This window comes from Sinocyclocheilus anshuiensis, unplaced genomic scaffold (assembly GCF_001515605.1).
Source record: "Sinocyclocheilus anshuiensis isolate Anshui unplaced genomic scaffold, SAMN03320099.WGS_v1.1 scaffold26, whole genome shotgun sequence".
Classification (NCBI taxonomy): domain Eukaryota; kingdom Metazoa; phylum Chordata; class Actinopteri; order Cypriniformes; family Cyprinidae; genus Sinocyclocheilus; species Sinocyclocheilus anshuiensis.
Genome location: NW_015544143.1, coordinates 1,064,281 through 1,079,263, shown reverse-complemented (window position 1 = coordinate 1,079,263; position 14,983 = coordinate 1,064,281). Strand labels below are relative to the sequence as shown.

General features: G+C 36.8%; 1 protein-coding gene across 2 annotated transcripts in view; it reads right to left on the bottom strand.

Annotated features, from left to right (window-relative positions):
• LOC107695083 (rho guanine nucleotide exchange factor 10-like protein) overlaps positions 1-14,983 on the bottom strand; it is a 124,216-nt gene that overhangs the window by 63,895 nt on the left and 45,338 nt on the right. For both annotated transcript variants that reach the window (XM_016494887.1, XM_016494888.1), the window contains 4 exons: positions 10,665-10,810; positions 8,796-8,968; positions 3,764-3,879; positions 1,801-1,928 (listed from right to left, as the gene is read on the bottom strand). In XM_016494887.1, the coding sequence (XP_016350373.1) occupies positions 1,801-1,928; positions 3,764-3,879; positions 8,796-8,968; positions 10,665-10,810 (563 nt within the window). The remainder of the gene's footprint in view (positions 1-1,800; positions 1,929-3,763; positions 3,880-8,795; positions 8,969-10,664; positions 10,811-14,983) is intronic.

The window sequence follows — 14,983 nt, the reverse complement described above, 5'->3', positions numbered from 1 at the left end:
TCCTGTACTAATGACATCAATGCATTATGACATCACAGGCTGACAAAGGCAATGGAAAATTCAGGTAGTATGCCTGTTCTGGAAGCCGGGCAGGGGTTCTGGTGAACATTTGACTGAGCAGATTGCTCTTTTGGGTTCTACAGAACGTGAGCAGGGGTCTGACAGATATTGGGAGGACTACAGGGTACTGAGCCGCTCTGGGCCGGTTGGTCTGTCACATTAGGTTGAGAAAGCACACAGAGATTAAACGTTCTGCTAAGTCTCTTCCATGTGAAAAGGCAGAAAATCAGTCCCATGTAGCTTCTCTCTGCTTGCAAGGCACTATTTATCTTTGTATTCGGGTAGTGAGGATCAAATTAAATATATTTTTGTGTTGAACTTTCACGTGAGTTGGCTTTAACCCTCATGTCTTTAGGCTCTAAAATAAACCATCAGCATTTATTAAAGGGATAATTCATCCAAAAATTAAATCATTTATTCAACCTCATGTCATTCCAAACCTGTATAACTTTCTTTCTTCTGTGGAACATAAAAGAAATGATTTTGAAAAATGTCTTTAAGTCCATACAATGAAGGTCAAGGGGTCCAGTGTTGTTTTGTATTTTGACTGTAGCAAAACAAGAAACTCTTACAGGATGACAAGAGGGTGAGTAAATGATGGCAGATTTCTGGATGAACTATCCCATTTAAAATTTGAAGGTAAAACATTAAATTTTTAAATGACTTGTATTATTTTTGCATGTAAATCATTGGAGTCTCTTTAGTCCTCAAATATAATCTTAACAGAACATGAAGGTTAAATGAACATCAACTGATCTATGCTTTACAGTTTATCTTCTTTTCTCGCTGCTTCTCTTCTCTCATGTTCTCCCCGTCTCCTCAGCTCTTTTCTTAGTTGAATCCTCCACTAATCTGTCTTTATTTCTCTTCCTTCCATGGCCGATTCTATGAGTGAAGTTTCCGCTCTCACTCTGCATCATTAAGATAAGCACATTCAGGTGCAGCGCACTGTGAAAAACGTGCAGCCTCCGCCTCGACACATTTACATTCACTGACTCTTAATGTGACATAATAAGAGTACATTAAAGCCCCTGTCTATGCATCAAAGAGAAATGACACTACTGCTCCAAATGGGAAACAGCAGCTCCCAGACTAAGTTAAATTAATTGAATAAGCTCTGTGACTAGCCATAATGTAGCACTTCCTAGACTGAAAGGGGCTATTTAACTTTACCTCCAGCATTCCTTGATCTCTCGAATCTGAAAACTATCACTTAATGATTTTCCATCATGCTATTCGGCTTGTAATTCGCTGCTCGGCTTCATTAAAGGTGACAAGGGGCAGGTTTTTAACGCATGCCGCAAATAAAGCCGGGTAATGCGCTTTCATTAGGGGAAATTAACATGGCATCGGGCTCCTTCATCATCTTAACCTTGTTGCAGATGAACATTAACATGTTTGTCATCAGCCATTATGTTTCAGTGCTGCTTGGGATCACCTGCTCCAGAAAATGTATAAGACTGCTGGCCTGAAATCAAGCTGTGGTGTAATCGAGATAAAATAGTTTTTTCTTGTTTGGATCTCAAAAGCCATTTAGCAACATGTCTTACTACTAACTTTCTTGAGGCAAATGTAATCTATCAGGAGAACAAGGAAATTAGGAAAATGTGTTTTTTGAATTAGATATGGCTATAACAAATATCTGAACGCATTAAAATGTGCATTCACTTTATCGAGCATGCTGAAGAAAAATGACCAACTTTGTCAAAATGCAAAGAAGATTTTGCCCCGTTTACTCACTTGTCTGGTCTGCCAGGGACTTGCAATCGTAAACGGCACTTGTTGGCACTCTGAATTTGGTCCTCCTTGATGCGGATCAGCCTTTGCAGAGCCAAACACCAGTCCTGTGCTACAGTGGTGTTCAGATTCTATAAACACAGCAAAGAAAGACAATTGTGATCCGAGCAAACACACTATATAAAATATTTACTGCCACTTTTGGTAAGTTGTATTTTATATGCATTTAGCATTGTTTAGCACAGCTGCCCATATCAGAACAGACCTGTAACCAGGTAAAAACCATTGCATCATATCACATTAACTGCATCTTTTATGTTTCGTTGTTATGTTAAATATGTTTTTGGCCTCCAAGTATTGATGAAATAATAAACGTTTCTCTCTCATAAACAAAATTATTCACACCTCCCAAAAGCCAAATCCAATTGAAATACATCTCCAAAATCAATGAGGTCTGCAGAAGTTCACTCATTCTCTATTTGCTGCACATTTATATTCTGATTAGTTTGTGGGTAGGAATTAGTCATTTGGAGAGAGGCCAAAGGCACGGTTGTGGTCAGGAAACCATGCAAGACAAAGCTCTGTTACTGTTTTCACACAATGCTCAGAGGTAAAAAAAAAAAAAAAAAAGCAATCTCGCTGTTTTTGTACTGGCTTACTGGCTGTCAAGCCATCAGGGGAGCTGTCCTGATTTGAGAGAAGCCTTGTGCTATGTAGACACGCCATTCAGAGCTATCTCCCATCTGAACATTAACTCCAGATCAGATTGTGAAGGTTTCCCCGTGTTGTCATCCAACTATCAAGCGCATGCCATGATAATCAACTGATGATCCATGTCTTTGGTTGCCGAACTTTGATCACAATTTAATTGCTGAAAAACGGTGTTACCCCAGATGGTTGTAGCATGTGTAACTAATACAGCTTTTGTTTTGCCATTTAATAAATTCTACCTTAATCTTTTCCTGGACTTTGTTCTTTTTTATTATTTTTGAAAACTTAGGCTTTTTCATAATGAAAATTCTGTTTATTTATTCAAAAACACAGTTGATCTTATTTTTAAAGTTGATGTGTGCAAGTAACTATACACAATAACTTACAATACCGTTCAAAAGCTTGGGGTCAGTAAGATGGGTCAGTTTTTTGAAAGAAATTGGTACTTTTATTCAGCAAGAACACATTAAATTGATGACAGTAGATATTTGAAGATATTGAAGATATTTATAATGCTACAAATATTACTATTTCAAATAAATGCTGTTCTTTTGAATTTTCTATTTATTAAAGGGTCCTGGAAAAAAAACATTTTTTCTCAAAAAAAGAAAAGAAAATTAAGCAGCACAAATGTTTCTGATGCATCAAATTAGCATACTAGAATGATTTCTGAAGGATTGATCGATTGATTGAACTTTATTATCCACCAATGTGGAAATTTTCTTTTGGCTTCTCATAAAAACACAAAACTTACATATACAATTAAAATGCAAACAATAATCATAATCATACAACAAGATGCTTCAGCTTTGCACAAGATGGAAAAATTCACCTTTGCCATCACAGAAATAAATTACACTTTATATTAAAATAGAAAACAGATATTTTTAATATATAATTTATAATTTATAACATTTCACAATATTACTGTATTTTTAATTAAAAAATGCAACTTCTTTCAAAAACATAAAAAATTCCACCGACCCCAAACTTTTAAAGGTATTGTACATGTATATTGCAAATACATGCAAATACAGGCTAATATTTATATACATTATACATTTAAAACCTTTGAAATGTATATTTATTTATTCATTCATTCATTACAAACTTTAGCTTATGAGCCATTTTTATAATTACTTTTAACTTACTTTTCTAACTAAATCACCCAATGGTGATTTTCAATGTGTAACATAATTTCCCTTCATACATGCATCATGGGCCCACTGTACATGCGGCAATGAACTGTATTTACCTGGTACGTTCCCTGTAAAGTCCCCACGAGCAGAGTGACCTGCTCTACCACTGAGAGGTCATGCTGCAACTCCTGCAGTTCCTGATACAGACGGGGCGGACCCAGAATGATACTTCCTGTCAATCAAAAACAACCAGCTTTACTTATCCAGTACTTAAACTGCACACCATGCTTTATCGGAGCATGAACCCCGGAGTGCGAAAAGCACCTGCACTCCAGGGTTCTCGATAGCTGAGATTGTATTTCTGTGGATATGGGTTCCCGTAAGGTGCTGAATCATTCGAATATGTAATTGAGTCGGGACGGCTCGGTTACACTGTGAGCTACTCTCAAATAAAAAAAACACTTTAGCATTTCCTATACAATGCACATTCCTCTATTTCAGATAATTGATCTGCAACTTGCACAGCGGTCTAATGACATAAAAGGTGAATTTCAGAACCTGAGGAAGACAGACTGATTGTGTTCTAAGCTTTCACTTGAAAACTTGGCCAAATCCAAATCTAAACAAAATCAAAGCCCTTAACTTTTAAAGACTTTGGGTCTATGACAAAACTTTCATTTGTCAATACTCTCCAGTAGCACCACTAACAAAGAGAATCGATACCGAAGATAGATCGATCTCCCATTGTTTGTGTAGCCACACAGGTTAATGCTATAGGGAAAAGGAGCAGAGTACAAAATGAAGCCATTTAGAAATATGAAGCCCTTTAATGGTGACGAAATGAACACAGGTGTCTCATTAGACGTGAAATGTACCATCGATAAGAATCCCCATTCGCTTTCTGCAGTCTCTGCCTGCAGAATCAATAGCCGGGGTGAATCTGCTCTACACGTCTGACCAATAGCCCGGGAATGAGGAGTGTAATTAAATCTCGGAGCTGGATGCGAAGACTGCAGGACTGTCTGGCCTTTCACCACCTCCGCATAATCAGGTGACCTGTGTGCAGAATTGGGGCGACGCGGGCAATTGTTGGCCCCCAGCTCAACCTAATCCTCGAAGTACTGCTGCAAGGTCTGTCAGAGATCTCTCTGTCTCTGACACACCATTTCTCTCTCTCGGCTCTTTCTCCTGTCTTTGTGTCTTTCACTGTCTGTCTGGGTTTGCATCCCCTTCTCTCTACACTTCTACATCTTTCTCTCGCTGTTTTGTCTGTCTCTCTCTAACCTTTAGAAATTTAATAGGGTCTTCAACTCACACAGTCACAGAGACATCTGTCACTGGCACGGCTTGATCAATAGCAGGCACATTTGAAAAAAAAGGCATAGTGATCCCCTACAGCGCAAGCTGGCAGAGTCTACGTGCTCTTCTGGTTGCTGTGGAAAAGCCTTAGGCAGGCCTACAGGTTTGCAGGCTTGTGGCCCACCTTGGCCTCAGGTGAATGTGCTGACTTGTAATCCAGACTAATCCAATTGGTGTGGCGGGATCTGTTTTTTTCACACTATGGCATGGTATTCTGCCATTTCCACTAGTCTATCTCTCTCAAACACATTGTCATATGTAAGCTGACACACGCGCTGGGTGGCCGCCAGCAGAGGCCTATGCAGGCCCAATACAGAAATCCAAAACCTAGTCAACAAAGCTCTTGCCAGAAAGGCAGCTAAAATCTGGGTTTCTCATCTGTGCTCTTTTTAGACATCCACATCAAAGTGCTTTTACACATACAATTTTAGCAAGGATCTGTCTGGCACGTTTAACCCTTTAACTGTCACCCGCCTAAGTTTACTTCACTATATTACAATGAAATCCTAATCTAATCATGACAAACTATATATCGTTGGAAAGGTCTCCTAAATAGATATTTTACCAATGTTTTTGTAAAAAATTATGTAGGAAAAGTAATAGATTAATTTATGACAAGAGTGCACCTCAAAAATCTACATCATAACAGGAGTTCTGACCTTTGTAGCAAAAAGTCTTCTTCGTTGCCTTTTTCTCTATCACACTTTAGAAATCATCAGAAATTATATATCAATTGAAAACTTTAAATCTCAAAATTCATCCTTTGAAACCCATAAATGGTACATCAATATCATGTTACAAAATGTTTTCGTTCATGAATTCTAAAAATTTAAGTTTGGATCGTGCACTTTCACGTCTATGTTCAAAAATGTGAGTGACAGTTAAAGGGTTAAACAAATATAAAAATGATATGCATGGTCGCTGAGGAAACAATTATGTGATAATTTCCAGGAACCAAAGGGTGATGCCAAATTAAAACTGCAACATAGTTATCTAAATATACATGTAGATAATAAAAAGTATATATTATGTAGATTTTAATATACACAATTCACAAAAAATAGAATAAGTAAAAAATAATATCAATAATAAAGGTATTCATAATATGTTAAAAGTATAATTTATTAATAATAATAATAATAATAATAATACTAATAGGACTTGCTGTAGTCCATTATATTTACTTTGTCTAAATGTCAGAAGTCTAGAAACAAATATTATTATATTATATTATATTATATTATATTATATTATATTATATTATATTATACATTTCAAATTAAAAACAGAATAAGTAAAAATAATTTATATATATTATTTCATTATATATGTATTATATTAACAATGTAATTTGTAATAATAATAATAATAGGACTTGCTGTAGTCCATTATATTTACTTTGTCTAAATGGCATAAGTCTAGAAACAAATATATATATAAAAAATTGTCCAAATAAATAACATCACTGTATAATACAGTATGTCTCCATTAGGAATACATTCTCACCCCCCAATAAAAATGCTTATGTATAGCTCCCCCAGGACAGGTCCCATCTCTTGATTCGCAGGGGCCTTTAAAATTTGCAGTATCCTACTGTTTTGTGCTGCTTTACAGTGGCAGCAGAAGAGGGCCTGGCTCCTCCTGGAATGTTGTCCTATTCCATCAATAAATTAGGGCACTGGGGCCTGCAGGAGATGAAAAATGAGTCTATTTTGAGGTATGCTGGGGGAGCATGGGATCTGGTTTGGGCAGAGGAGAGATGTGGCGCGAACCAGGCAAAACAGGGTTGTATGCCTATGTGCTGCTATAAATAACTGAAGATGGACATCTCAGACACAGTGAGCCAGACTACGACAAATTGGTTTGGAAAATAGTGATTAAAGTGGCGGCTTCTTGTTACATAACCAGAAGTGTGCGCTAACAGTGAAAAGAGGTCATTGAATAGAGTAAGAGAGGAAACACTGCCTTTTATCTCTACACAGTAAGAGATAGTGAAACGGATCCTCACCGAATACAGGCTCCGTGACCAGTCTAGTAGTCATAGAAAAACAAAAAGGTTTTGAAAAGAAGAAAGCTTCTGTGGCACACTATGAGACTGGTGAGATTGAGAAGGAGACTTTATCCTTCACTGTGATCATTTCATCATCACATTTGACCTGCACATCCTCAGAAAACAGTCTATATTTTCTTGTAACTGTATTTTAATGTCTTTTTAATTTTTTTTTATTTTATTGTACATTGATATTATTATTTGTACTAGCCTTACTGCACCTTGTTCTTAAATAAAATTAAATAAAACATTAAAAACTGCTGTTAAAGATACTCTACTTTTCAAATGTTTGGGGTCGGTATGATTTTTGAATATTTTCAAAAGTCTCACCAAGGCTGCATTTATTTGATCAAAAATACAATAAAAACACTAATATTACTAATATTACAAACACTAATATTAAAATAGCTGTTTTCTATTTTAATATATTTCATAATTAGTCCTGTGCTGCTAAAGCTGAATTTTCAGCCATTACTCCAGTCTTCAGTGTCATATAACCATCCCTTCAGAAATCATTCTAATATGCCGATTTGGTGCTCAAGAAACTTTTCTTCTTATTATTAATGCTGAAAACAGTTGTGCTGCTTAATATTTTTGTGTAAACAGTGATGCTTTTTTTGATCAACAGAAATTATTTGATGAATAGCGGATTATTTGATGAATAGAAAGTTCAAAAGAACAGTATTTACTTAAAATAGAAAACTTTTTTAATATTATAAATGTCTTTACAATCATTTTGCCAGTTTAATGCATCTTTGCTGAATAAAAGTGTTAAAGTTCTTTTAAAAAATACTAGCCCCAATTATTTTATTTTTTTTGGTAGTGTATATAAAAATATAGGCTGTTAATTAATAAAATAAAAAAACATATTAAATATTTATTATATATTTTTCCTGTCACTATTTTTATTTCTTGTATTGATTATTTGGCAATATTTTAAGTGAAATAATCATGCCAGTACTTTAAATAAAATTTAGGGATATGGAAAGCTGGCGAAAATTAGAAATATGAAGTAGATGGGAGACTACTGCTGAGTTATAAAACAGCAGGAAAAGAACGAAGGCAGATAAATTGGACAGAACACTGTTTTATAATGATTTCCAAGAGAAATAAGGTATAGGGGGCAGAAGAGGTCTTCTAAAGACTCCTGCTCGCAAGCTGTCTGCTAGGCCCCGGCATTAAACATCTTCTGTCATCTAATTTCCTGGCTCCCCTGTGCGCACAATCCAGCATGGGTGTTCCACAGACAACACCATTAATATTTCAGCTCGCAAAGTAAATGCTTAAACAGCCAGAACCTGTACATACTGATAACACTTTGTACCTGGAGCTCTGTCAGCATATTTATCTTAGTGCCCCACAATTGCTCTTTTCCTCCTCCTCGTCTTCCAATACAAAACACAATAATGTTTTCTAAGAGTGTTCAGCCCTGATTCCAATCTCCTGAACTTGCTCTCTCTGATTGGGAGTGGAGGTGGAAATAATGTGCCAAAACTGATGACAGTACGCTGAACATGTTTGTGGTCTATCTCTATCAGACAGTGAAATAAGATTGCTTATACTGTGCCTCTGTTGTTCTTATCTACCTGGCCTGAGATACACTCATCTGCGGAGGCCATAAAAAGGTGCATTGCTCACAAGAAATGGCCAATTAATTCAAAATGTCTAAGAGACTCACATCAAAGCTGCATGTTATCTGATTGTTTAGAAAGTAGCAGCGCAAACAGCGTTGCCATTACCTGATCCCGAAGAGCCACCAGGACGCTTGACGCCTCCAAGCTGATAAAGAGTATCCTTAGTCTGGGTGCCCTCTTGACCCACTTCAACTACCTGGACCTGCTGCAAGGGGGCGCTCCACTTCAGGGTGTACTTGGGACCTACTGGAACCAGACTGCTGATGTCAGGGGGCCCCCTGGTGGCGGCAAGAGGATCATGTTATAGAAATGGTTTCGCATAATTATTCAAATAAAGGAACCTGACTGATCACACTGAAAAAAGGGTGTATGATTTACTTTGAAACAATTTTGACTCAGAAATTGCTAGTAAAATTCAAATATACAAAATTCCAAAGAAATAGCAAGTTAACGCATTGAATTATACTGACTGAAACAGTATTTTCATGTAAAACATATTCCAATATTCTTCATTTTACTTATGTGTCTAAAGAATCTCAGCAGCAACCTGTGTGTGTTGCGTCAACAAGGCAACAATACCGGTGCTGTTTTATTTTCTTTGTTTGTTCTTTGTTTCTATTTGAATTCTAATCATTTATTATTTAATTATACCATTTAATCATACAATCATTTGTTCATTTTTATTATATTACTTATTGTTTTACTTATTTGTATTGCTCTTGTTTAATATTATAATAGTACGGTTTCAAGGGATATTTATCTTCAAAAGATAATGCCTCCATTAGCAGTAATTTTCAATGGCTTTTGTTAGAATAACAATTGTTGGATTTGTAGTGGTCAGATAAAGTACAGGATGAAGTCCAGTCCAAATGAAGACCAGACGAAGTAGGGATGAAGTCAGAACATCAAAACATACTGAACCAAGATTATTCAATAAACCCTGCTCATTTTTTTATAATCATCACTTTGTCTCCTGCTTTTGTGCTCTTCACTGGCTTCATCCATCAATCTCTTAGGCAGACAGAAGACTGTTATTACAGTTTTGGGTACCAAACAAAGTAGAGTTTTGTTTACTGATTTTGGGTATCAGACAAGACTTGCTATTAAAGTAATAGTTCACCAAAAAATTAAAATTTGCGAACACCGTAAAAAGCAATACTGTGAATATAGGACTCTAATTTAAACTGAACGCAACGGTTTTAAGTTAAAAAGCCTTGATCATTGATTTGTTTATTACAAACATGACGTTAATTGATGGACTGGAGTCGTGTGGATTACTTGCAGATCATTGTGATGTTTTTATCAGCTGTTTGGACTCTCATTCTGATGGCACCCATTCACTGCAAAGGATCCATTGGTGAGCAAGTGGTGAGCTAAATTTCTCCCTATGAGTGCATTGCGGAGGGTTGGACCTCCAGCTAGTTGGAGGGTTTGTTATTATTCATGTATTCTTGCAATGTGAGATCAACATCGCGATCACCTTGCTATGATCTTCTAAATGGGCATGTCGAGTCGCACTTTAGAAGAACAGAGACGAACCGTGCTGCAGTAGAAGGAGTAGCAAAAAAGCTTTGAGATTCAGCATCAGCGTGAGCTTTTTCACTTAGCTGTTTACCTTTTGCACTTCTGAGATGTGATCAATGATGCTGTCATAGATAATCTATTTGAGTGAAAGAGAGGAGCGCCTTTATGCCTTGATCTATGGGGATAATTTGTGTCGCTGTAGCAAAACACCCTGCTATTTGTTCCCAGATAATGAAAGCCCATTTGACTCTGCCCAAATCTGTCCTGTGCCTTAGCCATTAGCCGCTAACCCCCTCACACTGACTGCGGCATATTGGGGAACGTCACTGTAATGCTTCAGGATACTCAGGAGTCTATATTTAAATCGGCTGATGAGAGTCAATCCGTCAGCGTGGCCTTAGAGGCGGAGGGAAAAAGAGAAAGTAAATCAACCTTGTCCAGGACACGTACTTGACGTTGATGTTGGCACAGATGAGCATGTCACCGAAGAGAAAGACTTTTCGCTCCTTAGACTTGAGGACCTGTCCTCGTTCGCTGTACACTGTCTCAATCAGCGTCTCGCAAAGGATCAAAGAGATCTGCTCGGAGTTCAGCAGCTGAAGAAAAGAGGAGACACTGATTACACGTAAGTCTTACAAAATACAGGGGACCAATTACATGGCTACACACTTACTTAGCGGCCACGGCGTGTCATATAAGACACTTGAAGGTTCACAGACAGGCAGCACAGAGGATTGGAAACAGCAGTACATTTGTAGCAGAAAGGTTGTGGATATAAAACCCATCTTAAAGATACTCCTTTCAAACAGGATTGAGAAGTACAGACTCACATCCACAAACTACATAAATTTGGATGTGTACTAATGGTTCTTTAATTATATAAATAGATCATTTTAGAACCATAAACTAAAGAACTGTTTGTTTGTTTGTTTGTTTGTTTTTTACTTCAATGGTCCCTGTACTTCCAATGCTCCATCTGCTCCATCAATTTGAGAATCATCTTGAGTTTTATGCACTTAAAAGTACAGAGGAAACATTTAAATGATTATAATATTTCAACAAAGGTTTGGAGAAGAATCATAATTACACTGTGACAAAGTCCTTCTCTAGTGAACACTCAAAATCTCAAAATGTGTTTCTAGGTTAAAGTAATTTAAAATTATGTTATAATGGATTTACACGAACAAAAAAGGTTTTCTATACAAAAGAAAAATCATTTAATAAAATCACACAAAATCAGTTGTGACCTTCTGACAGCCCTAATATTTTAGTCACATTTTCTGTTTTAAAGGCTTAAAGGGATACTTTAACCAAAAAAGAAAATTCTCATTCTCAAAAAAGAAAAACTCCAAAAAAGTTCCAAACCTGTAGGACTATTTCTTCTGTGAAACATAAAAGATATTTTGAGAAATGTTTCAGAGTAATTTTGTCCACACAGTGGTAGTCAATGGGTTTGGTTACAAACAACAAAATATCTTCTTTTGTGTTGCACAGAAGAAAGTCAGTCATAGATTTGGCCATGAGAGTGCGTAAATACAGTAAAAACAGAATTTTATTTTTTGGGTGTATTATCCCTTTAAAGCAATTTTGTGTCGCTAACGTCACCAAGCAGAACTGCAAAAAGGCTGATTGTTTCCAAACAGGTTTCCTGACCCCCATCTGTCGCTGGTTGATGAAACAGACAGACCCGCTCCAAACAACATCAAGCCTGACATGCATACTACACTCATTCATTTATGCACTGTATAGTCATTCGAAATGTATCCAGAATGCATAACAACACAGGGAAAAACGTATAATTTGTATTGTGTTAGGAGACAGTCCCAGAGTTCATTCTCATTCCATCAGCAATAATACACAAGCAGCATCACAGCAGCGAAACCCAATGTCCAGCGGCTCAAATAAATATTGCGTGCTGGTGTTTGATCAGTAAGGAGAGTAGTTTTATAAATAATGCATCTGCTTCTGTAGCCCGTATCACACAAAATGAGTTGCCGGATCCAGAGGGAATTGGCAACACTGCTTGGCCTTTGTTGAAATGCATTGAAAAATCAGACCTTCAGTCAGTCAGAAGGCATGCTCCAGGCTCTTTGTTTTTATAGTAAGAGCGCCACCCAAAGGCTGAAAATGCAAACCGAATGTTGCGGGGGAAGGACAGATATCCTTTTTCAGGGACTTGAGAGTGTGACTGAAATAGTTTGTAAGTTTGGATGGATGTTTTTGTGTGTGTGTGTGTGTGAGAGAGAGAGAGCGAGAGAGAGAGAGAGAGCGAGAGAGAGAGAAAGAAAGCGACAGAGGTGTATGTGATGTGCTTGCTGAAGAGCAACAGGGAGACACTGCAGTCTTAGCCTGTGCAGCATATTCTGCTGGCCTACTAACTCAAATAGTCTGAGACAGACGATGAATATTTCATTGCGTGTATATGGGGTAATGGAACTGACTGTTTCACATTGAAATTCAGCTGAAATCACAGAAAAAAATATGGTGAGGTTGAAGCTACTGCTCAGTGGGTAGTGCACAACACACATGCTCACAACACATACAGTAAGCGTGGCTGTGCACACAGAGATACAGGTTCAAAACCTCCCTATCTCTCCCACCACTTTCACGTCACTCTTGACTGTATGTATGTTGAAAGGGCCATGAAAAATAAAATCAAACAAACCACTGCAGAAAAGCTGCCTGGCTGCCAAACTTCCTACATACTGTAGGCATCTTCTTTCTACCATGATAACTGAAATTCATCCTCATAAGTGATTATGAAGTTAGAAAAATGACAAAAAGATGGTATTTTTAGGGGTTCAACTGTGTATTTTCCCCCCATTTTCATTTGTTTTAATTCAATGAAAGGTTTGACTTGTGAAATTTTTGAATGAAAGATCAATTAAAACAGTTCAGATTTATTTTCGCAGGCTTTGCTCATATTTACCAAGGGGGCTAATAATTTTGATAATTGTGTGTATATATGTGTGTGTGTATATATATATATATATATATATATATATACTGTAGAGAGAGAGAGAGAGAGAGAGAGTGCACCTACTGTATAATGCCTTAAAATGCTGCATATGCAGGTAGCTTTGCAACAGAGCTAAAGAGAAATAGTCCAACATCAGAAGAAAGAGAAAGTGAGAGACGCAGACTAAAGAAGAGAGTAAAATTGAGAGAGAGAGAGAGAGAGAGAGAGAGAGAGAGAGAGAGCGAGAGAGAGACAAATGACTGCAGTGGAGGAAGGCGAGACACAGAGCGATATAGAGAGATAAAGAGAGAAAGCAAAAGCAAGCGAACCAAACAAGAGATACTGAAAGCAACTTAGACTTTCCAATTAAGTGTCTCATTTACTCTCTAATTCCTCTTATTCAGAAATGCATTTGTTCGGATTTGCAGCAGCTGGCCTGTGATATGAGCATGGTAATGGAAGAGAAACATCCCTGTCATGTATTCAGGCGCTGCTATAGCGCATTAATGGACCATCATTGCTCGCTGATGATTCCATGAAAAAAATGCAGGCCAGGGATAACGGGAGATAGGTTGGTTATTTTCAGGGTCAGCTGTAATGTCCAGGTACTTGGCAGGATGTTTAAAGGCTGTTTGTCAGGTGATGGAGACCTACAGTGGCCTTGTAAGCATGCAGTAAGTTGAGTGTGAGCTTTGAAACATTATTAAATTGCATTTAGTCTTAGATTATTAGTTAAGCCAGGTGTACAATTGCCTTTACGATTTGTGACCCCGGTGAGACTGAGTTTAAAAGTCAAGGCAGACTGTGCAACATCAATGGTTTATTATGCCAAACTGTACAATTAGGGCTTAGAATACAGTTGAAAAAAAATGCCTGGTTGTTCTGCATCATTAATCATGTCACGTTCTGACATTCAGGTGGACAGAAAATCCCAGCAGGCTGTCGTGGCTGGACTAAAATAGGAATTTGTGGACCTTCTTTGAAAAATGCTAGTATCCGTACAGTTGATGGGCACCATTGAATTCCATAGTATTTTTTTCCTACTATGGAAGTCAATGGTGCCCAACAAATGTTCAGATACTAACATTTTTCTAAATATCTTCTGTGTTCAACAGAAGAAAGAAATTTCATACAGGTTTGGAACAACTGGAGGGTGAGTAAATGATGACAATTTTCATTCTGAAAGTGAACTACTCCTTTAATTGTGGTAACGCAGCTAATTGGCCATTAGTGAACATGGCAAATTTTGCACTACAATGAAATAAATCTTTTATTATTCACAAAATTTGTCTAATACAGATTTAGTTTTACACACATAGCTTTGCACATATACATTACTGTTCCAAAGTTTGGAGTTAATATTTGTAAAAATAAATATGAAAACATATTTTTGTGGAAACCATGATACTTTTTTCAGAATTCTTTGATGAATAGAAAGAACAGCATTTATTTGAGCCGTTATTGTCACTTTTGATCAATTTAATGCATCCTTGCAGAATGAAAGTATTAATTTAATTAATTCATTAATTAATTTAAATAATAAGTATCGCTTTTTAGTTCTCCTCTTTCCTATTACTTGTTTCGCTTCTGTTTCAGTTTTTTATAACCATTTCTTACTATGTGCAAGTAAGTTGTTGTTTTTTAGCATGTAAGTTTGGCAGTGTTATTTTTTAGCATTACTGATAAACTACTCGTTTGATTTGTATTATTTGTATTTGTTATTTATTTAAATTTTAGTTAAATTATGTCTGTATAGGTCTTTTATTAAGTTTTAGTTTTATTTAATTTGAGTTATTTTAATACTTCAACA